The following is an 18,451-nucleotide window of genomic DNA, read 5'->3' on the forward strand; positions in this document are numbered from 1 at the left end:
CGCGGCGGGCGACGTCGTATCATACACACACGCACGCAAACGGTGACGGCGGCGGTGAATATGTAGGTTTACGGAGTAGTGGCCGGTGCCCCGCGCGCCTCACCGCCGACGCCGTAGTGGCGTACTCGTTGTGTAGTCGTCGACGACGACGGCCGCCGTGGTGGGGATCGGCCGTCGGCGCAGTGTTCGGCCGCAACCGCCGCCGTCCGCTGTGTTTGGGCACGTTCCATCCCCGGCGCGCAACAGCGACAGCACAAGCAGGCAACGGCAACACTACCGTAGCACGAGCGCGAGCGGCGGCCGCGTACGACGTTTACCTCGAACGTTACAGTCTTATTTTTTCGCATCTCGATAATATACGCGGATATTGCCCCGTGGTGCGACACACGGTCGTCGTCGACGGTATAACAAAAACATAAAATCCCAATTCGACGGGCGAGATCACTGTCGTCGTCGATCTTGTTGTTGTTGTTTACGTCCGTCCGCGGACTCGGTGATAATAGACAGGACCGATAATAATAATAATAATAATAATAATAATAATAATTGTCGTGTGTGTGTGTGTGTGTTGCGCGCGCCAGACGGTTACTTGTTGATTTGATTTTTTTTTTTTTCCCGATTTTCTTTCCGGACGCATTTCCCCCGACCACCACCGCCTCCTCATCAAGCACCGACCCTACCGAAGTGGATTCGGCGTCGTCCGTCGCGCGTTTCGTGAGCATCTCGCTCGCACGCGTCACACACACACTCGCTCGCTTCGCGCGCACACACGCACGCATACGTACACACATACGGGAACGTAACTGGCGAGTACTCACACACGCGAGCGCGCGCGCGCACACACACTTGCACAGTCGCTCTCGCATACATTCACGGACCGGATGCCAAAATAATCGCGCAGCCCGCTTTTCCGCCGGATGCAGTAGCGGTCCCCGAACACAGCCACAGACTCCGTCGAGACACCGATGCGAAGACGGTCGACATGTAGACGTCATGATCGACATGATCCGCCGGCCGATTGTCGCCGTCGCCGTCGTCGTAGCCGCCATACCACTTGGCCACCTCCACCTCGAGGGTGCACCGTCGTCTTGAACAGCCGCCATGGACCATTCGGCTGCGGCGGTCCACACGTCTAACGAAAGGTATGTGCCGCGACCGTCGTCGCCCTATAATATGAATTACAACAATAATAACGTTATGTTTACTTTACTGGTTGCGTTTGGCGTTATAATGTCGCTAACGTTGTCGTCCACTCGACGATGGCCTTAACCGTGCGTCGTTCGGCTGACGTCCTCCCGTCGCCGGCGCTTTTCGATCGTGGTCGCCCCTTTGTGCTTAGTCGCTTGGGTGTACCGGTGCCTCGTGATCAGAGGTTTACCCGCCGACCGAGTTCCGTTGCCAACGTTCACCGTCCAGTTGTCCGCTTGTGTTTCTTCATTTTCAAGGTCGACCCAACGAAACCATCTGCTTATCTATTTTGCCTTCTTTCGTCATACATTTCACGGCACATCCTGTTTACAAATTAGCCAGCGTTACTTTCTCAGTACCTATTTCACTGTTAATATACATATATATTTTATTGTTGTCGTCCCCGTTAATTTACTTTTTTTTAAATTCAAATTTGATTGAAATACATGGACTTCAATCAAGAGTTCATGATTTTTCAATGCTTTGTTTCATTTCTCAAATATTAACAAACACCTTTGCATATAAAAAATGATTTGGGTAAAACTAGTACGGTTGCCTTTATTTATCTGTATTATAGGAAACATTCCTTTTGACAGTATTTTTACATTGTATGATCCTTGTTTAACATTTCAATAAAACTCGACATAATCAAAATTATTATTTTAGATTAAATATCTAAGTCACTAAAGTAGAACAAATATAATGATAACCTTGCTATGATAACAATCAATTTAGTTTAGATAGATACCTACTCAAGTAATTATATTACTGTAAGTATTGGCTTAAGATGTTAATTTACATCTGCTTACGAGTAGCCTCGTATTTTGTTCTTCGTATAGGTTAGGTAAAATTAACTAAAAGCAATAGGTAATAATCGAAATATTTATTTAAGTTATGAATACATTTTCAGAGCATAAACAAAAAAATATTTAAACAGATATTCATCAATAACTTAGAATCACTTAACTGACTTTGATACTTGATTCATATTTGTGTTTAGGTAACTTATCTTAATTTTATTATTTTAATATGTCACCTATAGTAGGTTCTTTATTAATTGTTATTTTTAACATTTTATAGTAACTTAATGAGTAAAAATGTAATTTAGTAATACAAAAAATAAATATGTTATAAGAATTATGGATAGGAAACCTACCTACTTATTTTTTGATAAACTGAAGCTACTCTATTTTAGGTAGTAAGGCATTTAGTATTAATTATCCTGGGAAAAATAAAAAGATATAATTTTTCATTAAATTTATGATTTATTTATGTGTTTAAACAAAATGTATAGGCATTAAGTTTCTATTTTACTATATAGTCTGCTTTAGTAAATTCTTTAGGTAGGTATTGTGTGTTTGTAAGAAATGCATTTCATTTGTTATACATTGAAAGATATAACTTATAATTGATGAGTAGTTAAACTAAGTAGTATTCAATTATTTGATGATTGATTCATGTTACTTGTCTTACATTATTCAAAGGATAATAGTTACTGAAAAATGTTTTGAAAGCATTGAAAATTTAAATGGTAGTATGTTCAATACTTTAAAATGTTTCTAGGTAAAATAAATTTGTATACTAAAAGTCTATAATTTAGGGCATTTGGGGATAAGGTAAACAAATTGGTTTGCAAATGAGCTATGCTGAAAAAAAATACAAAGTTTACATTGTACGTAAACAATTGAATCCATTTGTTATTTTCTAAAAATAACTTAGAATTCATCACATTAAGTTTCTGGCTACCAGACTATTGGCGTCAAATTAATGTTTAATTTTGAGTAACAGATAACTAATATTTATTTATTTACATACGGTATACATTTATGTTCTGAGTTGTTGAATATACCTACCTAGTTAGAGTATATTTAAAATTTAAATATCAATAATATTTTTTGTTTCAAAACTTCTATCCGAGTATCTATTTCCACAATGTACATCTCTGTATTCTATAATCCTGATTTTTAAATTATGTTGAAATATAGTGTACATATCTTTTCATACTCAAGACTAGGGATTTACTATAGATATTTTATTTAATATCTTAATAACTATATAGTATAAATACTAGATACCCAAATTGATGTTCAATTAGAAATATTAGATAATAATCAATTCTTAAGTAAACCTTGCAGTTGAGTCAGTTTTAATCATTAAAATAATTTATGACCCTTTATTTTAGTATGATAAATTATTCTAAAATTGTGGTAAAAAAAGAAAATATAGATGTGTTGAAATGAAACATGTAATTTGTAAATTACCTACATAATATAGGAACTTATATATTTAGGAAATCTCCACTTGTTTTATTTCTATAATTATTCTATCTTATCTATTTATTAAATAATGTGATTGGGTTGGTATATGTACATGTTCTACCTAGTTTATTTTATTTATTTATGTTTTTTTTACTGTATAAATTAATATTGATACAGTCACATTTTACATATTAAAATAATATGTAAAATATTGATGGTTTTGGATTGAAAATATTTTTTATGAGGCTTAACTCAATTGGTTCAGTCCAAACCAAAGCTACTTATAATAACTAATGATTATACTAATTGCTTTTACTTAACTCTTATATATTATGAAAAATGTGTGTATTGTTATTGTTATTAATATATAGAGAATCAACACATTTGCTATTAATCTAAATTGGAATGACTAAATTATTGTGTCATTTCTATGTGACTATTGAGTGGGGTGCAATGTTACAAATTTTTATTTTATTACATTTATTATTTACGACTTAAACATATAACATAGATACTAACTTTTTAATACTGTTTTATTTTTTATACAGGCAAAAAGAGAGAGGGGCTATGAAAAGTTGATTTGTAAAGTTTTCTAAGTTGGAACTAATAAAAATAAGATAGGAAATTGATACAAAACAAAAAATGTATGCAAAACATATCTTGGTGTTTTTGGGATCTTTTAAGGATTAATTATGAAATTAATATTAGATGTCCCTCATATATTGTTGAATACACAAATTAGCATTCAACCAATTTTTCATGCAACTTTAAGTCTAAATACCTACTTACAAATTTCAAAAAAATATGAGTAACCAGTATTATAATTTATTATGAAAATATTCATCTATATCCTCCATGTTACTAATGACAAAAATGTAGAAATATTTTAATAACTCAATAAATTTTAATAATTTATTATTGGCAAACTAAGTAAATTAATTTCTAGTACAATAATTGCATTTAAAATAAACAAAAAAAAATATGTAAAAATAAAGATTATTGCATTTTAATATAGTAATAATTTGCTAAGAATAAAATTATTAATAAAGACAAAACACTGTATTATGTATCTATTATAATTAGGATCTGGATTTAGGTATATTCTTTAAATAATTTGAAATATGATGCTGGGGTATGCTAGTATGCTCTAAAAATAAACCTACAGCAGGAAAACATATTTTCTTTACGTTTTCTTGAAAATAAGAAAACTATGTTTTCCTTGTAAAATTAATCAATACACATCAATATTTGCTTTGAAGCTAATTAAAAATACTAAAGCTGCTACTCAAAGAGTAGATTAAGAACGGAAAATTAAACAAAAAAAAATTAGAAATTTTAGAGCTATTATTAAGTTTCATTTTTAGCGATGACATATTAATACATCCTAAATAAGTATATATATATATATATATTAAAATGCTTCCCATGCCAAATTTAAAAAAAATGTAACAAATAAATACACAAGTAAACATTAGAAATTATTATATATGATATAAAATTAATAACCATAATTATAAAAATAGACCTCATATTCATTGCGACCTAAAGAGAAAAAATGTATTAATTTTAATGTACATACTAGTAGAAATCATTTACAAAACCAATACACAAAAAACCTCGTTAAAACATTACAATGTTACGTTTATGAATAAATATAGAACCCAGATATACTATTACATTAAACTACACTGATTGTATTGATAAATTATTTAAAAAAAATACATAAATATAATACTAACTTCAAAATAAATATTAATTTTAATAACTAAAAATTAAAATAAATCAATTTATATAATTTATATATTTAATATACCAAATAAAATTTTTATTATTTTTTTCTGTGTCTGTTACCTAGGCCCGTGTAGTTGAACATGATATTGTAAATATAAATAATCTATAAAAATTGTTCACAAAATAATTCATCTTATAGTAAAAAAACTTAAAGACATTCCTATTTAATTTCTACAACTTATGCCTATTTTTAATATATCTCCTCATTTTATCATTTATAATGATTACAAATTACATCATAATTTAATACAGATTTTGAATCTTATTTCCTATTTCAATATGTATAAATAAAAAATAGTAATACAAATAAGTTATGAATTATGGTATATATTTGTTGATTGTTTTCTATCATATTGTTACAAAATATAATTATAAATATGTATGTTCATTAAAATGGTAGGTAGGCATTTAAAAAAAGAATATCCTTTTATCTAAGAAATTAAAAAAATCTTTTAGTAAATTGTTCATTTGATGACTTACATTTGATAAGCCTAATCAACACTTGTTAATAAGTAATAACAACATTAATTTGAAAAATGTTATGTAGGTTATATCAAAGCATTTAGATGGACTCTGGCTAAAAAAAAGTCATGAATGGTAATGTTTTGCATTTGTTTTTATTACCCTTTATCCCTACTTAGTAGCATTTGGAGTTCAGGTGCATGTGCATGTATCTTTATTATTATTATATTTACTTAATTTCAATAAATTTAAATTTGTAGATCTATCATGTGGTATATTTAAGTATTACCAAATTAAAAATTAATAATATAATTTTGAAAGTCAAATAATTTAAATTTTTCTTGTAAAATGTTTTCAGATATAAGGTTCAGTGATATTAATTTGTAAATTAGAAAAATTATTAGTGTAGTGTTAAAGTTAGAGAAAATTTAATTTGAAATAAATATATTTTTATAATTTACATAGTAATAATAAGTTAGCAACAGGAAATAAAATTAGTATAACTGACTATTGTATATTTGTATGTTTTAACTGACCTTCAATCCTAATTATCATGCTAAATTAATTAGATATCTAAAAATGTCTATGTAAATGTTATATAAAAGTTATTTTTTAAGTAAACTTTGATAACAACTAATTACCTACAGAATTACTTCTGTTGACTATTAGTTTTCTCAATACCTTAAGATTTTCATTAAATTAAATACATAATACTAGTTAGAATCATTCTTAAATATTAATTTGATTTTATGGATATAATATGATAAATGAATTATTTTATGTGTTATTTTTTTTATGCTCAGTATGTTTTCAACATAATTATTAATACTTGGTAATTTATATATGTATATAGAAAAAAATGGTAACTAGAATCTTGTTAATGGCTTTTAATTAGACTATATTATTAATTTGATTGAATATGAGTAAAAATATATATAGTGCCTCCAAACTATATTTGTATTTACTAAAAATGTTATCTTAAAATTAAAAAAATTTAAAAAGATTACATTTTTATAATAAATTATATTTTTTTCTTGAAATATTATACTGAACTATTTAATATATTCAAATTAATTAAATTTAAATAAATCTATTCTCTGCAGTAAAAAATCATATTATTTCAAGTTAATAAAAAAATGAATGTAAATAAATAGTTATCTATTTACTTAATATATATTTCTTAAAATATTTTTGTCGTTTATTAAATCCAATTTATTTAATTACCTAATTAAAAATCTTCAAAATCAAATTCATCAAGTCTAATATTATATTCTGTATTACAGGCCATCTGAACATATACCTCAACCCTTGATTGCAGAGGCTCTAGATACTCCATCAAATTTACCATCTACAACTACATTAACTGTTTTAGTAGTTAAAGATGAAAGAGGATATGGCATGAAAGTTTCTGGAGATAATCCAGTATTTGTGCAATCTGTTAAACAAAGTGGAGCTGCAGAAAAAGCAGGCTTACATAGTGGTGACAAAATCATTAAAGTGAATGGTGTTAATGTGACACATTCTACACACACAGAAGTGGTTGAACTTATAAAATGTATGTATACTTTTTAGATGTATGTAAGGCCAATGTATGATAATTTTATGTACCCCATTTTCAGCTTCTACCCAAGTTGAATTAACAGTTCAACAAAGGCCTTTGTTTATAAATTCATCAAATCCTAATTTAACATTACCACCTTTGCCTTTACCAACAATGAATTCTTCTGTATCGCCAGTAACACCGTGTTCCTCAGTAACACCAACTAGACCTTTGCATCACCATCATTCAGCTCCTGCCCGTGATCGAATTACAGGACCTCAGCCTGTTGATGTATGTATTTTAAGCTAAATTATTAATTTGAATTCCCTAAATGTATTATATTCTTTAGAAGTATTTAAATGATGAATGTCTAAGATACTAAGTTGGTACATTTTGAATGAAAATAATTTTAACACTAACCTTTAGTTTCCAGTCTTAAAATATAGTACCCATTTATTTATGTAAGAATGGCACATAAATGTATTCATATTAATTATTCAAGTATGAATCATTTAAGACTATGGTACTTAATTACTTATCATATAAACTGTTATTTAAATTAAAAACAATGGCGTTGGATTGGAATTTGGTAAAAAGTTCAAAACAATAAGTGTTGTTTGTATTCTATTTTATTTTTAGAAATCTTATTTGAAATTAGTGATAATATCTTTGTTATGAAAAACTTTAAAGAAAAGAAATTAAAAAATAATAATAATTTTAATGTTAAGGTGGAACAAATGAGGCATGTTGAACTAGAACGATGGCAAACATTTAGATTAATGTTAGAAAAAGAACAGAGGTATGTAGAGGTATTAAAAAAAGAACTTCATAGATCATCATCAGATGTATCCAATGGTGATAACTATAAATTGAAAAGAGAATTGACTGGTGCTGAGCGTCGAGTTAAAACATTGCAAGACCAATTAACTACGTTCAATGAAATACCGGTATTGTACAATTTTTTACTTTAAATATACTACTGTTAATAGTTGTTATGTGTAATATAGTGGGACTATTATTATATTTAAATACAGTCGCATGATTTATTTTATAGAAAATTAAAATATTAAATTTTTGGTGTTGACTATTAATTTAGTACTTAGTATATCTGCAAATTTTTGATAATTTAAAACTGAAAATATGTGTATTTTTATGGTGTTTAGAATTTGCGATTATATTGCATTTTGTAGTTTGAAGTGTACAGTAATTTTAGTTTTTGGTTTGTGTTTTGATGACTATATGTGTTTAAATTATTGAAAGTACTAACATGTTTTACAAACATTAATTTATCTTGTTGTTTTAAAAAATGTTTGTCAGTTTTCATTCTGCCAGTGCCATAGAAATATGTTGACAAATATAAATTAAAGGAAGATATTTTAATGTCCCTTTTTACATTGCATTTTTATTCTATTCAATATGTGTCTACAATTACCTAGTTGGATTTAAAATTAAAGAATATTTTATAATGCATTTTTTCATCTTAAAATTAATTTAATTGATAGAATAAACATGATATTGAGAAAATATTTTAGATTAATATTATGTTTAACATTATTTTTAAAGCACTGTATGCTGTTTGTTGAGTCATTGGCTCTAAAAGTATAACTAAATGTACATATCTGCATTCTATAAATTTTATTTTAAATTGATATTAGCACTTGCTTAAGATATTTATTTTGATATTAATCCTATTCCTTTTCATCCCAAACTATTTTTCTATTTTTACACCTTTAATACCCTATTTCCAATTCTACGTGTTTTGTACTTTTTTTTTTTTTGTTTAACACGATCGTATGCATATTTATTATGTTGACAGCTTTGTAATATTGTTGCACAAGCATCTTCACTTCAACCTCCTCCACTACCACCAAGAAACCCACCACCACTACCTCCTAGAAATCCAACGGCCCCTTTGATTAGTGATAAGCAGTCGAATAATTCACATATCACTGGTGTTAACAATAGTCAAACTGTAAGTACGCGATAATTGTTTAAGACAATTAATAGCCTATTATGCCTTAAAATATTCCCATATTATATTTCATATTCTAAATTTTATTTAAAAATGGTATTTTATTTAAATTGAATCATACAAACCTTATAAATGCACTAAATAAAAATTGTTTATAAAAGAATTCATATTTTAAGTCAACAATTATTATAATTTGAATACAATAAAAATATACTCTGTCTAACTTATTAATGAAATTTAGTGGTGCCTATCATCCGCTGTGATTTCTGCACTACCCCCATGTTTATTAAAAGCTCTATCTGCATGTACTATTTAATGTTGATTATTACCAATTAGAGTAGGAAATAGTACAAATACTATTGCATAAGGCTGAGTATATATTTTAATATATAAATTAATGATGTAAAACGTTTTGTGCTTATATAACACAACACCATAAAATAAAATATTTTATTATTAAGTACAGATTTAAGAGTACTATTAATAATTTAATACACTAAAATGGTTGTATGGTTGAATTAAATAAAATAACCACTTTACTAATTATTTTACTCTATAATATTCTAATTATTATACATATCTAAAAGTAATACCCAATATCACACCAATGTTAGGTAAAACATTTTTAGCTATATGTTTTCTCTCCAATACAAGTTATGCTTGTAAAACCAATGGAGGTAGGTACTTAAATATAAATAAGTTTTTTTAAACTGTTAATATTGCATGTTAATTTTATAAAAATGTGAGTGTGTATTCTCTTGTTCTGTTTGAAATGTGATTTTTATAAGATTAATCTCTTATTATAAATATATTTAGATCTTAAATATTAGTAGTACTTTTTTAGGTATATGGGTTATTATTTCTTAAACTCTATTTGATATATTTTTATTTATCATTTGGATAATGTATAATAAATTATCCTTGTATTTGTGTGTATCAATTTTCATCGCAATTAATTATCAATATTTCTTACAGGATTCTCCTAACCTTTCATTGTGTCATCAACGTACAAAGTCAAATCCTGATCAACTTAGTGAAGGTAAACCATTAGGTTAGTACTTAAAATATCTTAATAGATATTAGAAACAAATAATTAAAGATGGATAACAAATACTATAGCTTCAGTAATATTTAATTACTTTTTATAAAATTAATTTAATAAAATAAATTCCAACATTAAATTAATACTAGTTAGAATTAGTTTATTAACATAGTATATTTTAAAATAAAATACATACCTTTTACAGCAAAACCAAAATCTTACTCCAAATCGCTGTATCTTATAAATTGTATTATTTTATTATATGTTGAATTATCCGATATCTGAAAATATTATATCAACTTAGAATTGATGTATTTTTATTGCACGCGTTATAAATCATAATGTATATTAATAATTACAGGTAGTAAAAAGTTAAGCTTATCTGAATCCTTCAATGATTTGCATCTTGTTAAACACTCCAAGGGTGGATTAGCTTGGGATGTAGTATCACCACCTCGTCAACATTCTCCTAACAGATCTCCTGATGTAGCAAACCCATGTGATAAACCACACATAGAAATGGTAATATCACTAGTTGTTTTTTTTTTATACAGTTACGTTATTGCATAATTTGTTTAGAATAAATATGGTGGTGATCGATGTTCAGTTGATTCTTCAGATATTAAATTAACTCAAACTCCAATCATTTCAATGGAGGATGATGAAATTTCTGATCAAGAATCTGTAAGTTTGATTGAAAATTATAAAAGTATTTTGTTATATTTTGTTTTTTAAATATCAATACTTCTAAAGTAATTAATCTTTTATTCTTCCAGAGCCATTTAGAAGAACATGGCCCATTTAAAAGTTTTACTAAATTAGTAGAACATAATGCACATCTAGCAGTATTTTTAAACTATGTTATATCAAATAGTGATCCCTCGGCTTTAGTATGTACACAAAAAATCATTAAACAACTTCAAGAAAAAAATTTAATTGATAAAATTTTATGTTTATAGTTATTCTATTTAGTTACAAATTTATTTAAAGAGGGCAATGCCAAAGAAATGAAAAAATGGGCATATGAAATCCATTCCAGTTTTCTAGTGCCTTGTGCTGTACGGTTTTATAATATTTAAACTCATTTTGTATTTAAAATAAATTTAATTAAATTATTTCTTTATTATAGCCGTTGAGACTGACTAATATTGAAGAGAATCTTGTTCGTGAAATTGATGATATTTTACAAAAAGATTCGGATCGTGAAGAAATTTTACGTAAAGTAAGTTAAATAAAAATTTGAATATAATAAATATTCCAATTTTTACAACAAATCATTATATTAGGTGTTTTGGAAAGCTCGAACGAAAGCCAAAGAAGAGTTAAATGAACAGTTAAGTGATTTTCGTCATAGACGAACAGCTGGTTTGGGTACTCTGTTTGGCCCACCCGATTTTCAACTTGATGATAGTATTAATGATAAAGTTAAAGAATTGAAAATAATTGAAATGATTCTTATACCTAATATGGAACCATTTATGTAAGTATTTATCATGATGTAATATTAATATCATTAGATTAATGTTAATATTATTTTTCAGAGAGGACATGGACAAAGAGATTGTAGATGATAGGAGATTTACAATGGCAGCTGCACTGGCTACAGTTATGAGTAAAATATTTGGGCTTCGGGGAACTCAATTTAGTTCTCTTTTAGATCGCTGCCCTACATTTGTTTCTAAAGAAAAATCTCTTAAAGCTAAACTTATAGGAAAATGTCGAAAAGTAATTATATTTTATTTATTTTTTGAAATATTATTGTAAAATTAATCAAATTTTATTTGCAGTTTACTAACAAAGGACATCATTTTGTGGCTCATCAGTATTTCACTGTGACTTATTGCAATCATTGTCAGTTAATTATTTGGGGAATTGGACCACAAGGTTATCAATGCACAAGTATGTTATTACCATCAAATTTATTTTTAAAATACGTCGATTAAAAAATATTATAAATAAACATATTTTATTTTTAGATTGTATTTTAAATATTCATCGTGTTTGTGTGAAAGTTTTGGATGAAAACTGTCCCGGTCCAATAGTAAAAAAAGATAAAGCTAATGATCGCATTAGTAAACTTATGGATAAAATTAGACCAGAACGTGAAACTCGAAGAAAACCTGGTTTGAACTTTGTTCAAAGTAATAATTCTTTTTTGTTTTATTTAACATATTCATTAATTAATTTTATTTAAATCTGTTAAAGTTGAAAAATCAAAGAGACAGTCTGAAGATTCTGGTGACATAGTTGGAGCCCTTCCTGAAAAAGATTCCGGTAACAATTCAATTACATACTAATTACATTAACTATTTATTAACAGTGCCGGATTAACGTATAGGCAGGTTAAGCACATGCCTAGAGCTAGATAAAAGTGGCTGTCAGAAGGGGGCTATTTTTTTGCTTATGAACTTATGCTATTATTTTTAACAAAATTCGACAAAGTCAATAAAAAAAGTCCAATCTACACTTATTGACCTATCAACAGTAGTTAAATTATATGATTCACTGAAACAATATGTGGATAATTTGAAAGATGACTTTGAAAATTTAGAAAATGAAGCAATTTTATTGTGTGGTTGTATAACATATGCATATGATAAAAAACGTATTAAAAAGAGAAAATTATGTTATTTAAATTCTGAATCTTTAATTAAATAAAAACAATAACTTATGTGTTTATTATTTTATTACGGCAAAGAGCTGATGAACTAACCAAATCAGAAACTAAACATAGTGGAAAACAAATTTTCAAATAAATACATTTTATATCATTATTAATACCTTAACAACTCAATTAAAAATTAGATCTGAAGCTTACTCAGATTCTGAATATTTTTGGATGTATCCCCGTGTTAAACAAAACAGATTCAGTTCAAACTATCAAAAACAATTGTCAATCTATTACAAAAGAATTTCAGGCGGGTATTCTAATTTCAGATGTATTATTGGATGATTGTCATCATTTTAAAGAACAATTATTTACATAAGTTGAAAATTCAGTGACATTTACAATGTCATCATTAAAACTAAAGAGCTTGATGATGTTTTTCAAAATCTTCACATAGACTTCACATTTTTTTTTTTTTACAGTGGGCTATGATCTGTCTTAATCCGGCACTGTTTATTAAATAATTGTACTTAAATATTATTTTTATTTAAATAAATTAAAATGTTTTTTTCAGATCGAACAAGCTTAAGTAGTAGTAGTTTTCATTTTAAAGCTGATGATAGTTTTAAATCAGACAGAGGAGATACAAGTACAATTGAAGAAATGTAAGTTTATTATTTTCACACCATAATACATATTATCTATAATAAAGAACATTATATTTTAGGTCTCACTGTCCAAAATTAAAACCAACAGGAATCTCCATAAACCGATCTGAAAGCTATAAAGAACGTATTCACCAAAAGGTATATATTTCAAACCTAGACAAGTTACATTTTTTTTTTTCATTATTATTTTTTAATAATTTATTTACAAGATATATAATTACTAATAACAAATTTACCGTCTCTTTCTATATACTATATTTAGATTCTAGTTTATCAAAACATTATGTTTTTATTAAATGAATACTATATTTTTTAACTAACAAGTATGGAAATATATATATTTATTTTTTATATTATATTTCAGTTACATTATATTTTTTGTAAGTTTTTGATCTTATATTCTAATCAATCAATCAAGTTTAGATTTATATTAATTCAATTAATTTAATCTTTAAAAGATAAATTTCTTATGTTGAAACAATTATTGTATTTGTGTATAAAGATAGAGACAGCAACTTGACTAAGATTAATAGATTAACTTAACTCAATTGTATATTATTATTACTAGTATTTATAATTTTAACTTTTTATTTCCAGCGCCAAATTCGTGAAAGAAGAAAAACTAGTGATCCCAATCTGCCTTCAAAATATAAAAAGTTAGTGGATTCAAAAATATAGTACTAATTTATATATTATTAATAATTATATTTTATTTTTAGTGATGTTGAACACGAAATGCAGTTTTCATTTACACGTTCCGATAGCTCCTCAAATTCTAATTTATCAACTAAGTAATTGTTTGGTTTTTATTTAATTTATAAACTTTGATAACTTACTTTATTTACTTTTTAACTAGAAGCTTGGACAGTCGTAGTACATCTTTGGAAGGCATTGGACAAGGTGGAGAGATGACATCATGTTTAGATAGTGATTCTGATGATGAATTAGATTTACCTGATTGGGCTAGTAATGTTCCAACTGAAATATTGGATCAGTTATCATCTAAAGAGAAAAAACGTCAAGAAGTTATTAACGAACTTTATCATACTGAAAGATCTCATATTCGAGGTAAATCTTTACTTAAAATATAAAATATATATTATTAATTTGTTAATATAGAATTATATGTGTATATAATATATATTTAAATTTACTTGTATAATTTTTAGGGTTAAAAGTTTTGGAGCATGTTTTTCATCGACCTATGAGAGAACTGCAAGTATTACCACAAGACCAACTTCAACTATTATTTGCAAACCTTGAACAAATGTTTGAATTACACTCTCAGTTTTGTAATGCCATGAAAGCAGTCAGGAAAGATAATCAAGTTGTTCAAAATATTGGCCATGTCTTACTTAACACTGTATGTATTTATTTATTTATTTAAAATTAATAATTAATTTTAATATTCAATTTAAATAAGCTCACAGATTATTTCATACATTAAACCATTTTTTCTTTTAATAATATTAAAACAATAAACCCTTTCTAAATTATTTAAATATTTATTTTTGTTAATATTTACTAATATTGATAATTAATTGTTAGTAACTAGTTAGTGGTTGGTGTAGTTGCTAATATTAATTAATTATCAAATAAGTAGGATATTTCATATTTTTAAATTTAATTGTTTAATTTATAGTTTGATGGAACTGCTGGGGAAGTATTTCAAAAAGCTGCTGCTACATTTTGTGCTCGACAACAAATAGCTTTAGAATCTTTAAAAGAAAAAAGAAAAAAAGATACAAAATTAAATATATTTTTAAATGAAGCTGAGGGTAATCCTGTATGCAAACGTTTACAACTAAAAGATATTTTACCTACTGGCATGATTAGGTAATTTTACTTATTGTTTCATCATCACAAGACTTATAAATACTAATATATCTATTTTTTTAATTCTAGATTGACTAAATATCCATTATTATTTGAAAGTTTGGTAAAATGTACATCAAATGAAGAAGAATTATTGAACATCAAAAGATCCTTTGAAAGAAGTAAAATTATTTTGAACCATGTAAATCAAGCGGTGCGTGAAGCAGAAGATCAACTTAGATTATCTGGAATTCAAAAAAAGTTAGATGCTTCTCCATTTGAAAAAGTTGATCATCCTCTCAGTGTTGACTTTAAGGTGAAGAAAATATTTAATAGTTATATATTATATAATTTATTATTTTAAAACAATTTAGGTTTATTTTAAGTACAATATAATTTATCCTTATTTATTTTTATTATTGTTTATTGCAGAATTTAGATTTAACAAAACATAGATTAATTCATGAAGGTGGTCTGTGGTTAAGAATTGGTGGAACTCGTCAAAAGATGATTGAATTACATGTGTTATTGTTAGAAGATTTAATTATTTTGTTGAACAAGGTAGATGATAAATATGTTTTAAAATATTATGGCTTTCAAGATCGTACTCCTACTTTAAGTCCAATTATTAAAATGTCAACAGCTTTAGTCAGACATAATGCAGTGGGTGAGTATCAAAAGTTATTTATTTACTAAAGAAATATATATTTTTATTCACTATTGTAAACTTAATTTATTTAGACAAAAAAGCTATGTTCTTAGTAAACACATCACTAGCTGGTGCTCAGATATATGATTTAGTAACAACTTCATCGAATGAACGAAAAACGTAAGTCATTATAATGTAACTCTTACTGTCTTTTATAATAACTTAAAATAATTCTTTGTATAGATGGTTTCGACATATCTCTGAAGCAACTGAATCCTATAAAGCTCGTGAAGGAAAAGTAAAAAAACAAGAACAGACCTCTCATCATGTTATTGATTACGAAGACATAATACAGGGTACTAAAAAAAAGTCGTAAGTAACATTAAGTTGCTTTTATGATGCTACAGTCTTATGTTTTAACATTTATAATTTCAGGGTGACTGAAAGTTCGGAACCTCCTAATAATAACAATAATAATAGTTTAAATAGTTCCCAGTTATCCACTTCATTAGACTCTAATAATTGTGATACATCTAAACATGGTAATAAAAATAATTTATTTGACATCAATAGGATTTTTTTTATATATATTTTTGTTAAATTAGGTAATGAAAACTTTCCAAATAGTGAAACATTGACAATCACTAACAGCACTCCTGTGCTATCCAAAACTCAAAAAAGTCCACTAATTGAGCCATCTGAAGTCTTGGTGTCACAAAGTTCTGTACTCAAAGCTGAACCAGTTATTACACACCTTGGTATGCAATATTGATAAATTAATGGTACATGTGAATTTGATAATGCTAATAATATTGTTGCTTATAGAAAAATTACGAAGAAATAATAGAGTAATTGAAGAAGCATTAAATGAACGTTTACAATTAGTTGCTGATATATTAAAAATGCCTTTATCAGTCTCTAATAAAACTGATGGTCAAGATAAAAACATTTCAGACGAGCCAAATGAAATTTTATTTTCAGCAGTGTCTCAAGGTATATTAATAATTAATAATTTATGTTTAATATTATTACAACATTTAATGTTTTTAAAATTTTAGGGAATGAAATCATCACAGTATTAAATGAATCGCTAAGTATGACTGATGTCGATGCTATTGCTGCTAGCTTGGGAACATCAAATTTAACTTCGAATTGTAGTTTATATAAAGCTTATGCTACACAATTGTCTCGGCTCACTAAAGTTAAACCAATTGTAGCTTCTTTAAATTCTCAAATTACAGAACTTTTGGTAAGAAACTGTAAAAAATCAAAAAAAATCACAATATTTCATATGCTGTACTCTGAATAAATAATAAACAACCATATTCAAATGGTTATTGTTGAAAGTATTCACTTAATTAATAATATATTTATCTATTTTAGATATCAACTACTAAACATGGTAAACTGGAAGAAGACTTACGTAAAGAACTTCAGACATATCGGGAAAGACTACATGCTTTTCAAGAAAAATCAATAGGATCTACTAATACTGAAAATAATAGTAATTATTTATTTAATGAATATATTTTTACTTCATCAAAACTATTTAATTAGGGATAATTCCTTGTCACAATTTTATGAATATTATTTACTTAAAATTGTTTATTTTTAGAAACTGAAAGTTCTATCGAAAACACTTCTATCAACAGTTCAGAAAAAAATGGCTCATCATCAGAGGTGAAATAAATCAAATGTTACATTTTCTTTCAGGCTTAAAATATTTTTGTTAATTAGTTATTGTTATTTTATTTATTAATTTTTTATTCACAGGTATGAGTGTATTTATTATTAAATCATCAGTATATAATATACACACTTCACCAATATTTATATCATATCATGCCAATACGTTTTCACTGTGTCATTAATAGTCTACCGCTTATAAATTGTATCAATATCTTTTAAATCTTTAAATTGAAAGTATATATTTATTTATTTATATTTTATTATTTTATTTAAATGATAATTTTTCATGAAGGTAACTAACAAATGATCATTGTTTTATTTTTTTAAACATTATTTTACGTCCTGTTTTATTTAAATTTTTTTAAGACTGTGTAAAAATACCTATACGATTATTTTAATAAAGATAACTTTACAACTTAACTTACGATACCTTAATATCTTTAAGATATTGCTATTATTTTTATTATTTATTTATTATAATTTTTTTTTTTTTTTTTTTTTTATTGCTGTTTTAAATTCAATATAATTGTTAATACCTTTAGTTATATGTTTTTATTACTACTTAATTTAATTGTATGTGTTTTTTTTTTTTTAGTTTTACATATTAAGTGTTACTTGTTACCATATAACAAGGTTTGCATAATTTGTTAATATGTTAAATTAATTTAAAAACAAATTAAATTGTAAGCTTTATTATTTGCTAAGCCAATATGAGACTAGCTTCAAATACAATTTTACACCTATTCAATGTTTAAACATGAAAAACTTT

The 18,451-nt window shown here is 26.8% G+C and overlaps 1 protein-coding gene across 2 annotated transcripts; it reads left to right on the forward strand.

Annotated features, from left to right (window-relative positions):
- The first annotated feature begins 213 nt into the window (after positions 1-213).
- On the forward strand, positions 214-18,095 carry LOC113556838 (rho guanine nucleotide exchange factor 12). Of its 2 annotated transcripts, none has more exons than XM_026962012.1 (34): positions 214-1,142; positions 6,983-7,254; positions 7,319-7,530; positions 7,968-8,186; positions 9,056-9,211; positions 10,187-10,262; positions 10,615-10,775; positions 10,833-10,937; positions 11,030-11,143; positions 11,213-11,311; positions 11,383-11,475; positions 11,540-11,733; positions 11,795-11,978; positions 12,041-12,152; positions 12,230-12,394; positions 12,459-12,527; positions 13,436-13,526; positions 13,589-13,667; positions 14,127-14,185; positions 14,249-14,320; positions 14,386-14,597; positions 14,699-14,892; positions 15,172-15,365; positions 15,435-15,660; positions 15,777-16,011; positions 16,086-16,173; positions 16,237-16,365; positions 16,429-16,535; positions 16,599-16,751; positions 16,819-16,986; positions 17,052-17,242; positions 17,377-17,497; positions 17,609-17,673; positions 17,767-18,095. In XM_026962012.1, exons 1-34 carry the CDS (start codon positions 1,102-1,104, stop codon positions 17,770-17,772), a joined length of 4,662 nt encoding a protein of 1,553 aa, XP_026817813.1. In that variant the 5' UTR covers positions 214-1,101; the 3' UTR covers positions 17,773-18,095. The 2 variants fall into 2 exon arrangements, with proteins under 2 accessions (XP_026817813.1, XP_026817814.1); XM_026962013.1 differs by having other exon boundaries at positions 14,389-14,597.
- The last annotated feature ends 356 nt before the right edge of the window (positions 18,096-18,451 follow it).

This window comes from Rhopalosiphum maidis, chromosome 3 (genome assembly GCF_003676215.2).
Source record: "Rhopalosiphum maidis isolate BTI-1 chromosome 3, ASM367621v3, whole genome shotgun sequence".
NCBI lineage: Eukaryota > Metazoa > Arthropoda > Insecta > Hemiptera > Aphididae > Rhopalosiphum > Rhopalosiphum maidis.